The following is a 22,180-nucleotide window of genomic DNA, read 5'->3' as shown; positions in this document are numbered from 1 at the left end:
CCTGTTGTATATCAGATTAAATCAGCTAGGGAATATTTTGTATATTTTGTATAGTGGATTATACTTTAAAGATTTGTGGCATTTATGTAGAATGTAAAAAAGCATACTTTCTACTGTATGTATTTCAAAATCTACTTTTTTTTTTAAGGCTTTGTGGCGTACCTTACGAAATCCTGCGGACAGCATTTCTCACGTGGCCTACCGTGTTCTTGGTAAATTTGGAGGGAGTAATAGGAAAATGTTAAAGGAATCACAGAAGCTTCAGTACATTGTCACTGAAATTCAAGGACCCAGTATTACCATAGAGTTTTCTGATTGCAAAGCATCTATTCAGCTCCCAATGGAGAAGGTAAAATTTAATGTCTACCCTTATATTATTCATGGTGATCCTGGAATTTAAGTGCTTAACTATATGTCAAGCACTGTTTTAAGCACTCAGGTAGATACAAGTTAATCAGATCAGACACAGTCCCTGTCCCACATGGGCTTCACAGTCCTCATTGTTTTAATGGTGGAAAAACTCCTGAATTTTTGAGGCTTGTCTGATTTTATATTGGGAAATGATACTAATCACATGGGAAGGCATATAACTGTTCTTTGTATTAGAAGGTACTAGTGACAGTAAAGATGACCTATAGGTGGTTTTGTGGCCCCAAAAGCTGACATAGACCTGACATTCCTGACCACAGAATACACCCAGAAGGATTTACAGTTTGCAGAGTTTTTGTTTTGGCTTCTTTGTCTTCCTCTCTTCTGGAACCTTCTGCTCAGAACAGAACCCAAACCTCTTTGTTTCGTGTGTACAAACGATCTTTCTGCCACCCTTGCTTTTCAACTTTGTTGAGACTCTGTTGTTGTATGAATTGTGGTATTTGTTAAATACTTATGAGGTGCCAAGCACTGTACTAAACACTAGGGTAGAGTACAGTCAAGTTGGACATAGCCCCTGTCCCACCTGGAGCTCACAGCCTAAGGTAGAGGAGGATTGAATCTATTTTTTTTTACAGATGAAGTAACTGAGGCACAGGGAAGTTAAGCACCTTGCCCAAGGTCACACAGAAGACAGAGCTGGAATTAGAACCCAGGTCCTCATTCTTTCCAGTAGACCGTGCTTTTTTCTTGGCTAGGCTTCTTGGCATTGGCTGAGATTGGTAGATAGCCTTAAAGTGTTTTCTCCCTCTTCTTTCCCTCAGTTGTCCAGTTCCAGCTCATTGTGTGACAACTGTTTAGGTGTTCTTCATATGGTCTCCTTCACGGTTTCATTGAAGGGAGCATAGCTTCATTCCTGGTAGATTGGCTTTGTTCCAGGACTTTATGATGCTGTTTGGACAGTTGGTGTTGAGTATAGCCTGTTAGTGAAGCTGATGGAACTAATCAAGGAATCTGGTTTTGGTGCTTGTTGTTTGTTGCACTGAATGCTGCTTAGGTCACAGACGTATGTAATGGAATTGAGTTCTGGGTTGCCAGTGAAGGTCCTGGGCTACGTGCATGTTTTCTCAGAAGCAGTCTGATCAAACACTTTACTCTTTACAGATGTATTGTCATTCCACACTCCAAGTTTGAAATAGTAATCTTTAGTTGTCTGTGTGTCTCATGGGAATAGGTCTTTTGGGCACAGGCATCCACTGTTGATCAGTGAGTGCTATTAACTGAGCATTTACTGTATGCAAAGCACTATACTAAGCGCAGATGGGTTCCCTGCCCACAAGGAATTTACAGACTAGATTTAGTAAATGTTATGATGATTTTTAGAAATTTGGAGGTTACCCGGGGCCTGTCAAGTTGAAAGTTTCACAGGGGACTGAAGCAAATCATCAGCCAAGCTACTTATTTGACCCTTCAGCATGGCTTTGGGTTGCCCTGCTTCAACCTTCATGTGGCCCATGTGGAACTTCACTCTGCAGCTGGAGATAGACAAGAAATGGGTCATGAAGGATGAGTACATGGAGAACTCCCTGGAGCTGAAAACAGGGAGCAAGAAGAAGAGCCTGGAATACAGTCCTCTCTGGCAGTGCTTGTGGGACTACTTCCCTTCCCCAAAATGCTTTGTGTTCCCCATGCCAGGGCCAGAGATGGGATGGCTGGAGTGTCTGAGTGAGGGCTGGGCTCCACCCCACCTCCACGGAGAGAGCCACTGTTAGCAGCATTGTTGCTGAAAACGCTTGCAGATGGCAACAACCAACCTTACCATCGTCACCGGGACACATTTCAGTGGGTTGGTGCAGAGCTACTGGGAGGTGACACGAGCAGGATCCTGTCCTGCCTGGAGAAAGACGTTACCACTCTTGTCATGGCCGGTAAAGGGGAGATGGTCAACGGAGCTGTGGCCACTTATGATAATGAGATGCATGGGGTCTTCTTGCCCACAGAACAGGGTTTTTGTCAGAGCAAACTCAGGAAGATAGAGATGAAAGCTTTGGCCTGTTTTCAGGAAAAAATTGTCCAAGGATCAGGATGGAAAGTACCAGGCAGAGCTAATGACTGGGATTGCCCAACTCTGTCACTCCCAGCTACACCAGAACCAGGTGGCATCTACCCAGGGCTGCCAGCCATTGGATAAAGAGCTGAGCCAAGGTGGCTACACCAGGGCTGGAGGCTATGAGATGTTCAAAGTGGAGAGGGATCTTGTTTTGGAGATGTTCAGAAGGATGCCCAATGAAAGAGTCAAAGTGGAGGACATCCTATTAAAGGTCCTGGACTAAAGGGAGGCTGAGACAGGCTTTGCTCCAGGCTGACCAGTACCTGACCCAGACCAGAAGCAGCTTATTTGGACAGGTCTATGATGATCAGCCCCAAATCTTGGCCGAAACAGCCTAGGAGAGCCCCAACCCCACGAGAGTCCTGAAGCCCTCCGGTTCTGCCTATCCATGGATAGACAGGATGGGGGCCCCTTGCCTAGCGAACTCCATTCCTTGCACCCCCTTGGCCACCACCTCCACTCCTTGTCTTCGAATCTTTGGCCCCTTCAAGTGGCAGGGGGCTCTGCTGGAGTCTAGCCAGATGCCCCTTCCCACAGGATTGGCTACAGGAGGTCAGGGGAGAAAGGACTCCATCCTCTTGTCCGTACCCAACTTCCTGTTCAAGCACATCTCCCTATTGTCCTGGAATTACCCAACTCTGTCCATTAAGCAGACACAGTGGCTGAGCTGAGGAAGTTTTTAATAGAGGAATGGCAAGCATTGTTAATCCATTAATTAGGTACTTGTAAGAACAAACAGATTTCGGATCCTACACGCCTGTCCCCTTCTTCAACAGTTTTTCCCTGCTTTTCCCAGGGCCCTTTCTATTTTCTTGGTGCCCAGGTGTTTCTGGCTCTCTCCCCTCCTCTCTTGCAGTGTCCCAGGATCTAGTTTCACCTCCTTCTCATGGGGAGAGACCTCACCTCTCAGGAATTCATCCTTCAATATAGGTGTATGCCTTGGAGAACCATTCTCCTGTGACATGTCGCTCCAGAAACGCGTCTCTGATCCTCTCTGGGTCCTAATCTCCCAGGGATCTAACCTCAGAAACCTCTTCCACAAGATGGCCGAGGGGATTTCTTCACTCTAGTACTCCCTGATCTTTGTCTCCCAATCCTGCCAGGTGATTGACTGTGATCCCGATGGGCTGATAGGTGATCTGTTAGGTTTCTTTAGCCCCCTCTCAGGGAGGGGTCCCTAGGAGTGAATTTCCGCCTCCATGTGTTTCAGTGACCCCCTACATTGATCATTGATATTTATTAAACTCATTCTGTGTGCATAGCACTGTATCCTTTTAGATGCTGCAGACATTATGTCTGCTGTACCACGTGAAATTGTGATCTGAATCACATCACTGTAATCACTTTGCAATTCTGGGAACATGTAGTCAACGGTATCCTTTAGTAGCTAGTTCAGAAAAACTCAGGTTAGGATCTTTCCAGCATTGAGGGTGCCACAGTAGTGTCATAGTCTGATGGCCTTTAATCTTTTTTCTTGAAGATGGTAACAGTAGTGGCATTCATTCATTCAGTCATATTTATTGAGCACTTACTGTGTGCAAAGCACTTGAGAGAGTACAATATAACAATAAACAGACACATTCCCTGCCCACAACGGGCTTCACTATATCACATTTTGAGAGAAAGCATGCATAAGTAGGCTTGTAATGTGACTTTTAGTGGAGAAACAATGCTAAGTGAAAAACTCTCACTTCCTATCCGTATTTAGTGTGGCTTTCCTATGTGGGTTGTTGTGGCTTAATTATTTAGTAATACTTTCTACAAACATAAAATGAATTTTCAGTGAGTGTAATGCTTGTTATGTATATTAATATAATCATCCTGTGCTTTGGCATCAAACAAGCTGATATTGCAAGCTTTGCTTCTAAATAACAATCATTTGTTTACAGGTACTAAGTCAGTGTTATCTGAGGTTATCTTTGGTTCTCTGAATAAAATTTATTCAGTTATTATCAAAGGTAATTTCTTCTTTAGATGGTTTGAGGTACTTTAAATATATCCAGTGTTCTTTCTGCCCTCAGGCTATCTCATTGGCAATGTATACCTAGGAGTTGAACAGGGAAAAAAATAATCATGGTTTTTAAATGGAGAGTTCAGTAAAAACCCAAGAAATCTATTTTTTATTGTAGTGTTTCAGGCATAAAAGTTCCACATCAGTGGTCTGCAGAAAGCTCATTGTTCTTTTAATTGGGACATTGATAAGGTTGTGTAGAAGATTATGAGAGCATCTAGTTAATCTGTCGAATGGAAAAATGCCGTCTTTTCTTTATGTGGGGAAAAACATATTCACTTCTCTGTAGCAAGAGGTCGTCACAGGTCACTTGATTTACATAATCTCATGTTCTCTATTTGAGCATGGATGATTGGATTTCATTTCATAGTAAAACAATGGAATTCCTTATGTCATGTTACTTTCCCCCACTTCTACTTCCCTCTACCCCTTTACCTCTCTTTCCTCCTCCCTTCCCCCCTCAGAAAGAGAATTTTCCCTAGAGATTGCATTCAGTGAATGATCTGTTAGGCTATTTCATTCATTCATTCAATAGTATTTATTGAGCACTTGCTATGTGCAGAACACTGTACTAAGCACTTGGAATGTACAAATGGGTAACAGATAGAGACAGTCCCTGCCCTTTGATGGGATTACAGTCTAATCAGTGTATTAGTGTATTTCAGGTACACTAACTCTTTAGTGCCAGAGAACTCCAAATTTTTATCTTGCAATTCTTCTGAGCTCTGGTAACCCCTATACTACCTTCAAAAAGAGTGACAGGAAGGAGCGTGGCTCAGTGGAAAGAGCACGGGCTTGGGAGGCAGAGGTCATGGGTTCGAATGTCGGATCTGCCACTTGTCAGCTGTGTGACTGTGGGCAAGTCACTTTACTTCTCTGTGCCTCAGTTACCTCATCTGTAAAATGGGGATTAACTGTGAGCCTCACATGGGACAACCTGATTACCCTGTATCTACCCCAGCGCTTAGAACAGTGCTCGGCACATAGTAAGCTCTTAACAAATACCAACATTATTATTCTCTGTGCCTCAGTTCCCTCATCTGTAAAATGGGGATTAAGACTGGGAGCCTCACGTGGGACAACCTCATTTCCCTGTATACTCCAGCGCTTAGAACAGTGCTCTGCACATAGTAAGTGTTTAACAAATATTATTATCATTATTTGTTGAGATGAGGAACAGCCACAGTAACAATTTTCAATCAATCATCTTTATTGAGCATGTACTATGTGTAGAACTCTGTACTAAGAGGTTACTAGAATACAGTACATCAGAAATACCAGACCCATTCCTTGTCCATAAAGAGCTTACTTTTCCTTCACCAGCTGTAGGCATGATCAGACCCTTAACTGAGTCTTACTCTCTTTAGAGTCAGATAGAGGGCAGGAAATTGACGGGATGCAGAGAGAAGGCAGAGCAGATAGTGGCTAAGAGAAACAGGAGGTAGTCTTGATCATGTTGATATAGTTGCAGGAAGTAGATTGGGGCATGCCCCATTCTGGACCTCTGATCTCCATAACTGCCCAGAGGTTTCAACTTGGGGGTTTGTGATCTACTACTAAAGAAATGCATTTAGTCTCTTTTTGTTGAGGTTTGCTTCAAATTATATGCTCTCCCGAATGGCTTGAGCAATGCAGGAGCCTGACTGGTTATTTGTTCTCTCCCTTAGGCAATTGAGACCGCTTTGGACTGCCTGAAGAGCGCTAATACAGAGCCATACTACCGGAGGCAGGCATGGGAAGTGATCAAATGCTTTTTGGTGGCCATGATGAGTCTCGATGACAATAAACATGCCTTATATCAACTCCTTGCACATCCAAAGTAAGTGGAAAATTTCAGCCTGTGAGATGAAGGGATGTGATTCTCTACATAACATGCTCTAGAAATCAAGACTAGAAAAGGCCCTCTAGGTTCTCTAGTGTGGAATGTACAAGCAGCAGGATCTGTGAGTGAGCAAGGAGGGAATATGATCTACAGTTGAGCTGGTTGTTTTAAGCCAGTGCTTCTCTTTGCCTCCGGGACCTTGAAAGTTTGCGAAGGAGAAAATGAAATATGACTTTCAGAATCCCTTCTGTTTTGCTCAGAAATCTCTGACCCTTGGTCCACTTGCTATTCCCTCATCTGGATAAAGAAAGCTAGAGGTACAAGACAGGAGGAATGTCCTGGAGGAATATTGTGTAGAATTGGAAAGCAACGTGGCCTAGTGGGAAGAACTTGGGTCTAGGAGTTGCTTTGTGACCTTGGGCAAGTCACATCACTCCTCCAGGCTTCATTTTCCTCATCTGTAAAATGGGGATTAAATCCTACTCCCTTCTGCATTGACAGTGAGCCGCATGTGGGACAGGGACTGTGTCCAACCTGATTATCTTTTATCTACCCCAGTGCTTAGTACAGTGCTTGGAAAATAGTAAGCACTTAAGTAACATAATTTTTACTCATGCACTCTCACAACTCTTTTCATTTGAGCTTGTTTTAATGCAAGCAGCTTTCTTTGCTTTTGTAAGAGTAGGGAAATAAGTAGTACAGTACAACCAAAGGATAGAAATATTGATTTTTGCTTGGACAAGGTAGGACTCTTGACTTCTAACCTTGGCTACACTTTTTCAATCTATTCTTTGAGTCTGTTCAGTATTTTTGAAAAATTACTTTGAGAGCGTTTCTGTGCGAACGATGCCATTATTGGGTCAGACTAACGGACCCTCCAACCCAGTATTTTGTCTCAGGGTTTGGAAGAACTATATGATGGTTGCCCTCCTGACCTCCACCATATAAATGTCCTCCTGGGGGAGAGATAACAGTTGAGGTGGGCACCTTGACTTCCGGGGCTTATAAGGCTTGAGGAAGATGAGCATGTTTTCATACTCATGAAAATAAATATGCTATTTATTAGGAGTTGTGGTAAGCACCGTGCTAAAAGCTGGGGTAAATATGAAGTAAACAACCCCTTCTGCCATATGGAACCGACAGTTTTAAATCAGTCATGTTTATTGATGTAAACAATAACAATGGAATTTTAAATCAGTCATATTTATTGATGTAAACAATAGCAGTGGAAAACAGAGCAACAATAAAGTATAAAATTTGCATTCAAAGATAATTTAAAGCTAGCTAAAACCAGTTCTGGGAAGGGAGGAGGTCCTCACAAAGCTTAAGAGACAATCAGTCTTTTTTTATTGCATGTTTACTCTTTGCAGAACACTGCACTAAGTGCGTGGGTATAGCAGAGTTGGTAGACACGTTCCCTGCCCTCGTCGAGCTTACAGCCTAGAGGGCTCCATGCATGTGGACAGTTTCCCAGCCTTTGGTTATTTGAGTGAGTTCCTGTGGTGGTGTGGTGGGATGCAGGGAGGCTGGTCCTAGGAAGCTTAGAAGGATTGCTGACTTCAGTGGATTTGCCAATAATTGGGCACTAACCTGAGGTAGTACTCCCTGGCCTCAGGCTTTCACTTTTGGTAGGTCAAGGTAAGGCTCCAGCTCAGCATACTGTACAGCTGTATTCTACAGATCTGTACCCTACTCCACAGGGTACTCTACAGAGGAGCAGCATGGTGTAGTGGATAGAGTCTGGGCCTGGGAGTCAGAGGTCATGGGTTCTAATCCCACCCCTGCCACTCGTCTGCTGTGTGACCTTGGGCAAGTCACTTCACTTCTCTCTGCCTCAGCTACCTCATCTGCAAAATAAGGATCGAGACTGAGCCCCACATAGGACCAACCTGATTTACTTGTATCCATCCCAGCACTTAGTACGGTGTCTGACACATAGTAAGTGCTTAACAAATACCATTTTTATTATTATTATTATTTGCACCTTAGAGTGTGCGTCATAAAGGAGACTAGAGCATAAGTCCATGGAAAGACACTTGCTTCTCTACTAGGAAAGGCACTCCAGATCTATTTTTAAATTGAGGATTGGGGCACAGGGGCTTTTGGAACCTGTTATGGTTTCTTTAGACTGTAAGCTCATTGTAGGCAGGGAACATGTCTACCAAGTCTGTTATATTGTACTCTTCTAAGTGCTTCATGCAGCGCTCTGCACACGGTAAGCACCCAATAAATACTATTGATTGATTTCCATTTCCTTCATTAGGGGAAAGATCTCCTGTGGTTCAGGTGCTCTCACCCCTTCAGCCTTGGGGTGAGATTCTCGAAGATGGGGAAGTAAATATTTCACGACCGACAATCCAAGCCCAGTAGCTTGTGGGAGGGAGATGGGAGGATGGGTAAAATGAGGGAGAAGGAAGAAGACATGGTGAGAACAAAGTAGCAAATTAAATTAGAGTATAAAAAAAATGCAGCACTTGAATCTGTAATGAAATATTTTCTCAATTTGCTTTGAACATCCAGGAGAAAGTTTAGTTTCCTTGCAATATCTCACCGTGATGAATGTTGCAATAATTTAGTTCTGTTCTCGCGATCTTTTTGTGATTTCTTTAGTATTTGTTGCATTCAAGAATAGGGAAGTAGGCTATCGTTCAACTGTATGACAGCCTTATTATGTGCAATTTTCATTTGCCATTCTTGATATAAATATAGGTGCTTAGGCATCAATTTGAGCTTTGACCAGAATTGCCGTTATTGGGAATTGATTTGTTTAATAACACTTCAGTCTTTACAAATCAAAATTAAATGTCATCTCTCTTAAAATAGAAAATGAAGCTCAAAATATTGAAAATGCCATTGTGTAATTGAATTTCATTCTGTTGCCTGTATACATATTCTTCGGAATATGTTTAGCCTCTGTTGAACTGTTGGCGATTAAATGTTCATAGTACAATTGAGCCATCCATCATATTTGAACCCAGGATTTATTAAAACTAAAGTGGAATAAATGAACTGCTTCAGCCCTATCTGAACAGGAAGGAAGTGGGCACCGATTGTAAATGAAGTCTCTGGTAGTCATGGTCAAATTGTCAGTTCAGTAGAGTCTCAGGATATGGTAATGGATTTAATTTTGTCTCTTAGCTTTACAGAGAAGTCGATACCCAGTGTAATAATTTCACATCGATACAAGGCTCAGGACACCCCTGCCCGGAAAACATTTGAGCAAGCATTGACCGGCGCATTCATGTCGGCTGTGATCAAAGATCTGCGGCCTAGTGCTCTGCCTTTTGTAGCCAGTTTAATTCGTCACTATACGATGGTTGCGGTAGCCCAGCAGTGTGGTAAGTTTGGGAATGGTCACGGGGCGTGGGAAGAGGCATTTGAATTAGGAGGGTTTTGAAGATATGAAGTTGCAGTGTAAGTACTTGTGTCTTTTTGAACCTGTTGGTTTTGTTGGGATTCTAGAAATAGCATCGCCTCATGGAAAGAGCTTGGACCTGGGAATCAAAGGACCTGGGTTCTAATCCTAACTCTGCCAGTTGCCTGCTGTGTAACCTTGGGCAAGTCACTTAACTTCTCTGTGCCTCCATTTCCACATCTATAGAGTGGGGATTCAATACCTGTTCTCTTATTTTGAGTCTTGAAACTCTTGCGGCAGAAGGACTGTGTGTGACCTGATTACCTTGTATCTACCTCAGTGATTAATACGCAGTCTTTAACATATAGTAAGTGCTTAAGAAATTCCACAAGGAGTATTATTGTTAATAGTTATAATTAAGATTATAGCCATAGATAGTTTCTTCATTAGTGGTAGTTACTTGTACTGCAGTTCTTGGAGAAATACCACTATCCATGGTATTTTCACTGGCTCCACTCTTCGTTGAAACACGTTAAGAATTCTTTATTTTTGCCTGTGTGTCTTTCATGTAAATTCTAGGTCCTTTCTTGCTACAGTGCTATCAGGTGGGCAGTCAGCCAAGCACAGCCATGTTTCATAGTGAAGAAAATGGATCGAAAGGAATGGATCCCTTGGTGCTTATTGATGCAATAGCCATTTGCATGGCTTATGAAGAAAAGGAACTTTGCAAAATAGGGGAGGTGGCTCTAGCAGTCATATTTGATGTTGCAAGTATTATCCTGGGATCCAAGGAAAGGGTAAGGAACTTCTCTATAGATAAAGTTTATTCCAGCCAATTTATATTTTTGGCATATAAAAATCATTTTTAAAAATACAGAATTTGGTATATATAGAACATATTCAAGGTATTGAATCATGTTTTTTTTCCACTTTTCAGGCTTGCCAGCTCCCACTCTTTTCTTATATCGTGGAACGCTTATGTGCTTGCTGTTATGAACAAGCTTGGTATGCGAAGCTAGGGGGTGTGGTGTCCATTAAATTTCTCATGGAACGACTGCCTCTCATTTGGGTCCTCCAGAACCAACAGACTTTCCTCAAAGCGCTTCTTTTTGTTATGATGGACCTGACAGGAGAGGTATTTAATGTATGGATATTTCAACTAGTATTTGGGAATTGTGAAAAGCATTAGCTGGGTAGAATTCCATACTGTGTATATTAGAAACATCCCAATTTTTTGACAATAACTATATTGTTTAAAAAAGTTAATTATTTTTAGCAATTTAAAAAAAAATTCAAGTTGAATTGTTGGGAAACTTAAATTTTCATACCATTCGTAATTTTGTTACTCATATTAAAATACAACTCTAGTTACTGGAGAAGATTTTTTCAATATGAGTGTGGGGGGAAGAAACACCTACTTTCAATTCCTTTTATTTGATTTGTGTTCAATCCTGTCCATTCTGTAACTTGAGATGTTCATTGTGCTACACCAGTCAGTCAGTGGTATTTGAATGCTTACTGTGTGCAGAGCACTGCACTATGCTCATGGATAAGTACAATACATTGGAGTTGGTAGACATGATCCACAAGGAGTTTACAGCCTAGGGGGGAGACACATTGAAATTAATTGCAGATGGAGAGAATGGCAGAGAATAAGGGTATATGCTAGGTTCTGTCGGGAAAATATCAAGTGCTCAAGGGGTACAGATCTAAGTATAAGGTCAACACAGAGGGGAGGGCGGACAGGGAAAATGAGGGCTTAGACAGGAAAGGACTCTTGTAGGAGATGTGGTTTTTAAGAAGGTTTTGAAGATGGGGAGAATGATGGTCTGTTAGATATGAACAGGGAGGGAGTTCCAGGCCAGAAGGAGGATGTTGGCAAGGGGTCGGTAGTAGGATTGACAAGATCAAGGTGCAGAGAGTGGGTTAATGTTATGTCAGGAACATCAAAAGTGATTATCCTTCAGTGTAGTTAATTGATGATGAGTGGGAAGTAAAGTAGTCACCCTTTCCTTTGTAATATCTCACATCTTTTAAGTCTATCTCCTAAACATCTGTAGTCAGTTGATGGTACTTATTGAGTACATACTGAGGGCTGAGGACTATACTAAGCCCTTGGGAAAATACAGTAGAGTTGATAGATACGTTCCCGACCCGTAAAGAGGTAGATTTGGTAGTACTTCACCTGCCAGGCGTAACTTTGTTGCTTATCTTTCAATCAATCGAGGAGCTGAAATTATTAGAATTTAGAATTAGAGGGGGCTCCATTCTTGATAACCTTTGGTATAATAATAATAATGTTGGTATTTAAGCGCTTACTATGTGCCAAGCACTGTTCTAAGTGCTGGGGTAAGATACAGGGTAATCAGGTTGTCCCACGTGGGGCTCACACTTTTCATCCCCATTATCCAGATGACGTAACTGAGGCCCAGAGAAGTTAAATGACTTGCCCACCATCATAGAGCTGACAAGTGGCGGAGATCTCTGTACAGTACTTGTCCCTTCATCGATGCCATGTGCATGAGCGCGATTGTTTCTTCTGATATCACTTTGTGTCCTATCCAGATACCATCACCAAAGATATTTAATCTTGAATGGTATTTGAGTGCTTACTCTGTACAGAGCACTGTACTAAGTGCTTGGAAGAGTATAATACAGTGGTTTTGGCAGATAGATCCCCTACCCATAATGAGCTTACAGTCTAGAGGGAGAGGCAGACATCAATATAAAATTAAAATCTCTAATTTAAAGATACATATGTAAGTGCTGTGAGGTTGAGGGTGGGGCGGATATGAAATTCCCAAAGGTCATAGAGCCAAGTGCATAGTCAATACAGAAGGAAGAGGGATTTGGGGATATGTCCAGTATGGGAAGAACATTTACAAGTTTCTCCAACAGTGTTCTCTCCAAAACACCTAATGAAAACCCATCTTATGGTAGAATCGACTGTGCGTTCTTATGTACACTTGCGTGTGGCTATAGAGGTGACTAATATGAGATATTTAAATTGATACAGTTCTCCTAAATGACATTAATTGGTATTGACTCAAATGTCTCAATAACTTCATAGGTTTCCAATGGAGCAGTAGCTATGGCAAAAACGACTCTGGAGCAGCTTCTGATTAGGTGTGCTACCCCCTTGAAAGATGAGGAAAAATCTGAAGAGATTCTCTCCGCTCAGGAAAAGTCTTTCCACCACGTAACACATGATCTGGTGCGAGAAGTCACCTCTCCAAATTCCACTGTGAGGAAGCAAGCTATGCATTCACTGCAGGTGTTAGCACAAGTCACTGGAAAAAGTGTCACTGTGATAATGGAACCACATAAAGAGGTGAGGGGATTCAAAATTGGAATCATTTCTGTAAAAGATTGAACACTGAAAATTCTGGTTTGAAATGAAGCCTATTTGAAGTACTGCGTTGGCTTACAACTTTTAATATGACCTTTATATGAACAAAGTCCTGAATTCACCTTCACTTCCCACTGTTTCAGTGCAACCGTAAAAATAACTGTCACTCACTTTTTTTACTGATATTTGTTATGTGTTTACAGGGTGTCAAGGACGGTTCTAATTGTTGGGGGAGATAAAGATTATCCAGGTTGGGCACAGTCCCTGTACCATTTGAGTTTCCCAATCTAAGTAGGAGGGAGAACAGGGATTGAACTCACTTTGCACAGTCAGTAGTTATAGATGTTGAGTGACTAGATAAGAGTCCTCACTTTGTTACCTGTTGACTACCTCAGGGTGGGGCAGACTGGCAATGGGGTTTTTTTTTTTTTTAGCAAGAAAATTTTAGAGACTCACTAAACACATCTTAAGCTCTGTGGGGCTTGTTGGTGAAGGATCTCTCTTGTTCCACTGTTCTTGGGAAAGCAAAGTCAGAATTCCTGTAGCTTACAGAAGGGTGACAACTTCTGAAGCTAGCCTCACTGGCCCATAATTTAGAGATTCACAAAGTACTTTTTAGATGAAAATCATGCCAATAATGATATCTTTCTCTCTTTGTAGGTCCTTCAAGATATGGTTCCTCCTAAAAAACATTTACTCAGGCATCAACCTGCAAATGCTCAGATTGGCCTAATGGAAGGAAACACATTTTGTACAACTCTACAACCAAGACTGTTTACAATGGACCTCAATGTGGTAGAGCACAAGGTTTTCTATACAGAGGTAGATCCCTTTTAGAATATTTAGAAATAGCTTTATTAAATATGCCTGTCAAGCTGCTAGGAAAGTCAGGAGACTTATCGCTTAGGCCATATGCAGGGAGTGGGATAGATAGCATATTTGAAGGGATAAGCAGGTCAGCTGAAGATGATTTAGGTAATGTGAATGGAAGTGAGGTTCTAGCTGTTTGCCTGGAGTAGACAGCTGGAGTATTGGCTGAGTATGGGGAATGGAAAATTGTTGAAGGGAAACATTTGTGCACCAAAGGCTTTGGAAACTCACCTGGCTCCAGCAGCTCAATTTCTTGTGTAGATGTAGGTAACATTCTGTCTGAAATGCTTGGGTAGGTGTTTAATTTTATGTAAAAAAGAAAAAAAAGCAAGATTCTTTGGATGTAGGGAGGACACTGGGTGGATTTTTTTTTCTGGAGGGCAGTGCAGACGAAAAGTCGGGAAAGAATTGGGTGAATTCCTATATAAGCCTTTCTGTTGTGGAGAGAGCCAAGACTTGTAGGACACTTCACCCTATATAGTTCCATACACTTCCATTAAAGAGTGAGGACATTACCCCTACAGACAAGATAAAAAAAAAGCTTAAAGCTGTAAATAAGTCTTGAGCCAATTAACTTTGATTTATAATAATTGAGAATCTTATGAAGACTAGCCCAGTTGATTTTTATGGTCCTTGGAATTGAGATTGTTGTGTCATATTGAATAGTATCCATTAGAGAATGGGAAAACCTTTCTTAGTATAATTAATAATAACTTTTTGACTGGATGCTCAGCTAAGTGGTCCTTCAATTACAGGGACATGGTGTCTTTTCTCTCTGCAATATTTTACTTGTTTTAGAATAATTAATAGTATTTATTGAGTACTTATTTGCTGTAGAGCAGTATATTAAACATTTGGGAGAGTACAGTAGAATTAGGAGCCATGATCCCTGTCCCTGAAGACCGTCCAATCTAATGGTGCAGGTAGACATTTAAAAACAATGCCGAGATGAACATTAGCTTTTAAATTTGAGTTTTAAGAATTTGACTTTGAAAATAATTGCCCTGACTGAAAATATTTATGAAGTTCTTAATGGCTGTTGAATTGGGTGTATAGAAGAGTGTGCTTTTATTAATGTCTTCATTAAAATCAACAGACTAAATTAAATTGTTTTATCTCTGTTTTTCAGCTGCTGAATTTGTGTGAGGCTGAAGATGCAGCCTTAATGAAACTACCCTGTTATAAAAGTCTTCCATCACTTGTACCTTTGCGAATTGCAGCTTTAAGTAAGTTAAATATAAATATTGCAAAATTAGATAATATAAATGTAAAATGAGATGGGAACTGTTGCACTGTTCTTTATTTTTTTCCACATTTAATGAATTCAAAACAAGTTGTACTTTCCAATTTTTTATAATGTCTAAGGTATCTTTTGAATAAAAAAATGTTAGTGCTAATGCACCCTTCATTTTGTTACATCATTAAACTGAAAGGAACATTTAGAAGACACATGGCATTCAGCATTTGTATTGAGTGGAAAAAGTTGTGAGGCTTACGCTGAATATTTTTGCATTATTGTGTATCTTTATCCATTGATCTTAAACCGCTTAATGGTAATATTCATGACACCTCAGTATAAAGGCCAGCATCCTCCCATTAGCTGGGACAATAGAAATCCAGTAATTACTGCTTAAGATAATGTACCTGTGACACAACTGATATTACTCCATTCATGTGCCTATTGCTTTAATTTTACCGTTTGTATTTTTCATAAAGCCTGAAATCAGTCCTTTAGAGAAACACCAAATTCTGATTTCTGTCAAAGAGCAAGACAAACAAAAATAATTGACTTTATTTTCCGTAGATGCTCTAGCTGCCTGCAATTACCTTCCTCAGTCCAGAGAGAAAATCATTGCTGCACTTTTCAAGGCACTTAATTCCACAAATAATGAACTTCAGGAGGCAGGAGAAGCCTGTATGAGAAAGGTTAGTGGTATTGGCTGAAAAAAGCTGGTAGAAGAATTGCTTTGAAACACTGCTTTTATCTGTTCCCTATCATTATACTCAATTCTCGCAAAGAAGTAATGTATGGAGTTTATCATTGGCAGGTAGACGGTAGGGGAGGTTCTGTCTTAAAACATGAAAAATAACAAATTCCTCTTTTCCTAAAATGAGTCTACATCAAATTTCCCCTCCGTGAAGGTATTCTTCTGCCCCTCTCTTGCCAACCCTGAGCAGGAGATGGTACTGTCACTGAGGTAAGACTAATTAGGCTTCTTTGATGTCAGCATAGTTTTAAATAAGAAATAGGACAGGACCACTGAGAGGGAGGGTGGCTTCTAGGGGCCAAGCACTTTCTGCCTTCGATAATGGTGATAATGCCAATTAAAGTGGATTATATCTGTAACACGCTTACTGAATGCCAAGCACTGTACTAGGCGTTGGGGTAGATACAAGACAATCAGGTCAAGTACAATCTGTCTCCCTAATAATAATAATAATGGTGGCATTTGTTGAGCGCTTACTATGTGCAAAGCACTGTTCTAAGCGCTGGGGGGATACAAGGTGATCAGGTTGTCCCACGTGGGGCTTACAGTCTTAATCCCCATTTTACAGATGAGGGAACTGAGGCAAAGAGAAGTGACTTGCCCAAAGTCACACAGCTGACAAGCGGCAGAGCCGGGATTAGAAACCATGACCTCTGACTCCCAAGCCCGTGCTCTTTCCACTGAGCCATGCTGCCTAATTGGGCTCACAATCTAATCTAGGCTGGGGGGGTCGGAGAACAGCTATTTCATCCCCATTTTACAGATGAGGAAACGGCCACTGAGAAATTAAGTGACCTGCCGAAGGTCACACAGGCAAGTGGCAGAGCTAGAATTAAAACCCAGGTCCTTTGGCTCTCTGGTTTGCACTCTTTCCACTAGACTGTGCTGCTTCTCAGGAGAAGTTCACTGTATCTTGACTGAGCTTGTTCCAAACCATTGTAAGGGCATTTACTGGTACATTTTTGTAGTGTTTCGTACATTGTTTTGTACTTGGTTTTATAAATTGACTATTAGGGTTTGAGCAATGCTCATCACAAGTGTTTAGAGGCTAGAAAAAGCTCAGTACTGTAAACCCAGTTCTTCCGTAACACCTGTTTTCACTGCATTTTGGGGAAAATGCTATTAGGGAATGTTCTTTTGACCACACAAGAAGGAGTGAAGCCTAGTGGGAAGAGCACAGGACTGGGATTCAGGAGAACAGAGTTGTAAGAACAGTTACTCCTGGGACATCAATATTTCCCTGAAATATACAGAGTAATTACTTAAAAAATGTTTTTATTATTGTCAAAATAAGTACCTAGTCTCACCACACATACTCCCATTTGCACTCGATCTTTTTCCCTTCACCCCACTTCCACCTCACACATGTCTTAATACTCAACTAGAACCAAGACACCTACAGGCAGAACAGTTAGTCATTGGTATTTATTGAACACTTACTGTGTTCAGAGCACTTTACTAAGTGCTTGGGAAAGTACAGTATGATAGAGTTGGTAGGTCCAATCCCTACCCAAATGGAGCTTATATTCTAGGAGGGGAGATGGACAGAATAATAAATTAAGGTAGGGGAAATAGCAGTGTGAGGATATGTCCATAAGAGCTTGGTGCTGAGGATGGAGTGAACATCAAGTGCTTAAGGGGTACAGATCCGCGTGCATAGGCAGCACAGAGGGGAGGGATGTGAGGGTGTGGTTAAGAAGGGACTCTTAAAGGAGATGTAATTTTAGGAACACTTTGTAAGTGGGAGAGTAGTGGTCTGTCAGATATGAAGAAGAGAGTTTCAGGCCAGAAGACAGAACGGGACCAGGCTCTGTGGTGGAATAGATGAGATCAAGGTATGAAGAGTAGGTTGGCGGTAGAACGGGGTGTGTGAGCTGGATTGTAGTAGGAGATCAGTGAGGTAAAATGGGGGAGAGCTGATAGAGTGGTAAGGAGTTTGTTGTAGAGGTGGATGGATGGGAGGTTTTTGAGGAGTGTAGAAATATGAACTGAGCAGCTTTTTATTGTTTTTTGTTTTTTTCTTAGAAAAATGATCAGGGCAGCAGAGTAAAGTATGGACTGGAGTGGGGAGAGACAAGAGTCTGAGAGGTCAGCATGAAGACTGATGTAGTAATCAGAGCAGGATAGGAGTCAAAGTAGGATATCATAAGTCCTTGGTTAAGTATGGATCAGTATCCAACCTGGAGAGGAAAGGGCAGCTTTTAGACATGTTGTGCAGGTAGAAGCAACAGGATTTGGTGACAGACTGAATGTACTGGTTGAATGAGAGAGGGTAACAGCAACTGGAGCAGGTGAGAAGCTCAACTACTGCTGAACTTTCTGCAAGCTGCTGCTGCTTTGTGGGGGTCCCTTGAGTTCCCATTATCTGCCATAATGACTGGGCCCCCTCAATTCCTGTGAAGAACCCCTGGGGCATGTGCCTTTTCCTTACACTTGCTGTGGCTCTAGAGCAGATCGCAGTTGTTGATGAAGCCTAGTTTGGGTTCCTTATTGTCAGCTTGTCCCTCTAGATTGTAAGCTCATTGTGGACAGGGAATGTGCTATATTATTGTGTTGTACTCTTCCAAGTGGTTAATACAATGCCCTGTACACTGTAAGTACTCAATAAATGTAATTGATTCATTGGTTACAGGGGCCATAAAATAAGGAATAGGTCATTCCCAAGGTAAACCTCTGAAATTGAGATTTATGGAGAGGTTTCTTCAAAAGTTTGAATTCATTAAATAATTTATAAAACTTGAACTCTAATGCATCTTACTGTTAAGAATTGTCTTGCTCAACATTTATGTCTCTAATATTGCTCTTCATGTATCGTAACAGTTTTTGGAGGGTGCTACGATAGAAGTTGATCAGATTCACACACACATGAGGCCTTTACTGATGATGTTGGGAGATTATCGAAGTTTGACCCTGAATGTTGTGAATCGTCTAACTTCCGTCACGAGGCTCTTCCCAAACTCCTTCAATGATAAATTCTGTGATCAGATGATGGTAAGTTGAGCATATTTAAAAATTGGAGATGTAATTATCTTAATTAGCTATGCAACCCCCAAGCCAAAGCCGTATTAAAATCACACCTCCAGGAGACCTTACCCGATTAAGTCCTCATCTCACATTTTATCCCTCCTGCATCACCTCAGCCCTTGGTTCTGTGCCCTTTAAGCACTTGATTTTCACTCCATTTTTTCACGTACAGCACTTACATACATATCCATATATGCCAGGCATTGTTCTAAGCTCTGGAGTAGATACAAGCTAATCCCATATGACGCTTACAGTCTTAGTCCCCATTTAAGATTGTGAGCTCTAGATTAAGACTGTGAGACCATGTGGGACAGAGATTGTGTCCAGCCTAATTAGCACGTATCTGCCCCAGTGATTAGAACAATGCCTGGCACATAGTAAGCACTAACAAATGCCACTATTATTACTGTTGCTATTATTATTTTGCATTATTAATAATAATTAATTAATAATTAATATTAATTATTATTATTTCTGTTCTAATGTATGTTTTTATTAAGCAGTTTAGATAGCACCCCGTGAAAAATTAGGGCAAGTTCTTTGGCAGTGTGTATCTCAGAGAAAGAGAGACCTCAGCCGTAAGTCAATTCAAGTAGGTTTGGTATAATTAGATATGGTATTTATTAAGTGCTTGCTATGGGCCACACACTGTGGTTGGGGCACACACATGGCATCGATCCATCAGGCATAAGGATGATCTCATGATTTTTCCCAAATGTGAAGTTCTTCCCGGAACATAGTCTCCAAGTTACACCACCACTGATTGTGCTGAGGTGGATTATGTCTAAATATGTCTGTTCTCTACACGCGCCCGTAACTCTTTTTGGGAGCTCTTTACACCACAGATGATATTGATTCCTAAAGGTGCAGTGGGCTTTAAGTGCCTCACATGGAGCCAGGGTCTCCCTCTAGCTTAGCTACTCATCTTTGAATAGTGATGGGCTGTAGCGTGTAGAGTTTATTGCTGTTTACAGGATAGTATAATGGCTAGAATGGGCTGTGTTTGCTAAATTTAAGCTACCTCATCTGTAAATTTTGGGAACAGATCTTCCTTGTCTGATAGAATGAGTAAAATTAGTTTTTGTAGTATTGCGTTTTCATTTAGTTTGCCTATGTAGCTGCTTTGACAGAAAGATGGGAATCAGAATGTGTTATTGGTTTTCCTCTGTTCATAAGAGTACAGCTCTTTGCATTTTAATGGGATCTTTTAAGTGCCTAGTATGAACCACACAGTGTACTAAGCTCTGGAAGATACAACATAATCAGATTGGACCCAGTTCCTGTCCCACATGGAGCTCACAGCTGTAATCCCCGTTGTACAGATGAGGCAACTGAGGCCAAGAGAAGTGAAGTGACTTGCCCGAGGTCACACAGTAGACAAGCGGAGGAGGCAGGATTAGAACCCTAGTCGTCCAACTCCCATGCCTGTGCTGTTTCCACTGGGCCATGCTGGTTCTCGATATCATTGACATATATTTTCCTTGCGTATGATGTGCTTTCAAAATGAGATCAGGTCTCTAGTATTTTTCTTATTAGCTGGAGGATATTTTTAACAACTTCCTCTCTCCTTAGGAACCTAATACTTCAATAGTTATTTTTTCTTTTACAGTAGTTATAGTTGATTACTTTTCAAATATGCAATTTTTCAGGGACTACATTAAATAAAGGGAAATTAAATCAGCTTTGTGGTGTATCTTTCCATGACTAGGAAGCATAGGGGTAAAATAGGTTTCCATATTTTCTAGTTTTCCAGATTATCCTATTCCCTTTTATCTTTGTAGCATCAAGAACAATTGTGTTTGAGCAAAGTTTTACATGAATTTTGATCTTGGTAGACAAAGGCATCGAATGATGTTGTTAATGTCCACCTGCAGTATTTCAGATAACCCCAAACATTTTGGATCCCTGAACTATATTGAGAATGGCTTAGATTACCTAAACTAGTTTACATCCCAATTAGTTTGGATAATGAAGTTTTTACTGCTTATCTACATGTGTTTTTATATCATTGTTTGTTTGCTGAAGGAAAGCAAATAATATTGACTAATGTGCAACTACTAATGGGTTTTCCAACAGCAACACCTGCGTAAATGGATGGAGGTGGTTGTTATGACACACAAAGGAGGACAGAGAAGCGATGGAAACGTAAGTTAATTATTTTCATTTTGGGAGGGGAGGCATTGAAGAACAAAATAACTTTTGATATAAAACTACATCAGACTGTTTCCCAGTAGAATATTTGTCAAAGGGCTAAGTATGTGCATGATATTAGCAGTTTGTGTTAAGTCGTTTAAAATGTAAAACTGAGCCATGTTTTAGTAGAAGTGATTTCTGGGCATTCTCTAAATTTCTTACAAGTCACTAAAATTGCTTAACTTTAAGATTTGCTATTTTGCTCAGTTGAATATGGCTTCCTCATTAATGAGATGGGTAGATGGGTTATCTTAAAATTTAGACTAACTTGTAGAGAAACTAGCCTGAGAAATGGGAAATGTAAAAATTTTTTATATTTCAATTTAAAGCCAGTATGTTTTCCAAAATAATTTTCATAACTGGAGTTTTCATAGTGGTATATCACCCATTTCTTCTGGAATTTGTATTCTTTTCAGGGTCTTTTCATGGTTCAGTGGAAGGAGCATGGGCTTTAGAGTCAGAGGTCATGGGTTCGAATCTCGGCTCTGCCACTCGTCAGCTGTGTGACTGTGGGCAAGTCACTTAACTTCTCTGTGCCTCAGTTACCTCATCTGTAAAATGGGAATTAAGACTGTGAGCCTCACATGGGGCAACCTGATTCCCCTGTGTCTACCCCAGCACTTAGAACAGTGCTCTGCACATAGTAAGCGCTTAACAAATACCAACATTATTATTATTTTTGTAGTTCCTGAATAAATGTTATTTTTAGTGAACATACAGTAAAGATTTCCACAAACTTATAGGTACCCCCAAGTCAAGGATCAGGAAGCACTATTATTGGTCGGAGTGAGAAAGGAGCCTTTTAAAAATTTAAATTTTTTGAAGAGTTGTTCAGGAATTGTTCAAGTAGATTTTAATGTTCAATGACACTCTTTATTATTCTCATCAAAACAGCCGTGGTTTGGAAATCTGAAGTTGGTCACCAGTTCTGACATGCTTTTGGATATTTTTGAATCTAAAATTACTTGCTGCTTCTGTTTTTAATATTTAAAAATACACTCATTCCATATTTAGTTAGTGGTTGTGTTCATAGGGCAGGGTTTGTGGTTCCCATAGGTTTCTGTTGAAATGTGACTGGCTTTTTTTTTT

The 22,180-nt window shown here is 40.8% G+C and overlaps 1 protein-coding gene across 7 annotated transcripts in view; it reads left to right on the top strand.

Annotated features, from left to right (window-relative positions):
• LOC100080669 (transformation/transcription domain associated protein) overlaps positions 1 to 22,180 on the top strand; it is a 161,312-nt gene that overhangs the window by 45,753 nt on the left and 93,379 nt on the right. For 5 of the 7 annotated variants that reach the window (XM_029058767.2, XM_029058766.2, XM_029058771.1 and 2 more), the window contains exons 21-31: positions 149 to 349; positions 6,158 to 6,309; positions 9,451 to 9,650; positions 10,247 to 10,464; positions 10,605 to 10,811; positions 12,738 to 12,998; positions 13,677 to 13,838; positions 15,016 to 15,112; positions 15,691 to 15,812; positions 18,695 to 18,865; positions 20,975 to 21,043. In XM_029058767.2, the coding sequence (XP_028914600.1) occupies positions 149 to 349; positions 6,158 to 6,309; positions 9,451 to 9,650; positions 10,247 to 10,464; positions 10,605 to 10,811; positions 12,738 to 12,998; positions 13,677 to 13,838; positions 15,016 to 15,112; positions 15,691 to 15,812; positions 18,695 to 18,865; positions 20,975 to 21,043 (1,860 nt within the window). The remainder of the gene's footprint in view (positions 1 to 148; positions 350 to 6,157; positions 6,310 to 9,450; positions 9,651 to 10,246; positions 10,465 to 10,604; positions 10,812 to 12,737; positions 12,999 to 13,676; positions 13,839 to 15,015; positions 15,113 to 15,690; positions 15,813 to 18,694; positions 18,866 to 20,974; positions 21,044 to 22,180) is intronic. The other 2 variants (XM_029058772.1, XM_029058768.1) reach the window with 1 other exon arrangement.

Source organism: Ornithorhynchus anatinus, chromosome 2 (assembly GCF_004115215.2).
Source record: "Ornithorhynchus anatinus isolate Pmale09 chromosome 2, mOrnAna1.pri.v4, whole genome shotgun sequence".
NCBI classification, from domain to species: domain Eukaryota; kingdom Metazoa; phylum Chordata; class Mammalia; order Monotremata; family Ornithorhynchidae; genus Ornithorhynchus; species Ornithorhynchus anatinus.
This window is presented reverse-complemented; position numbering and strand designations above follow the sequence as displayed.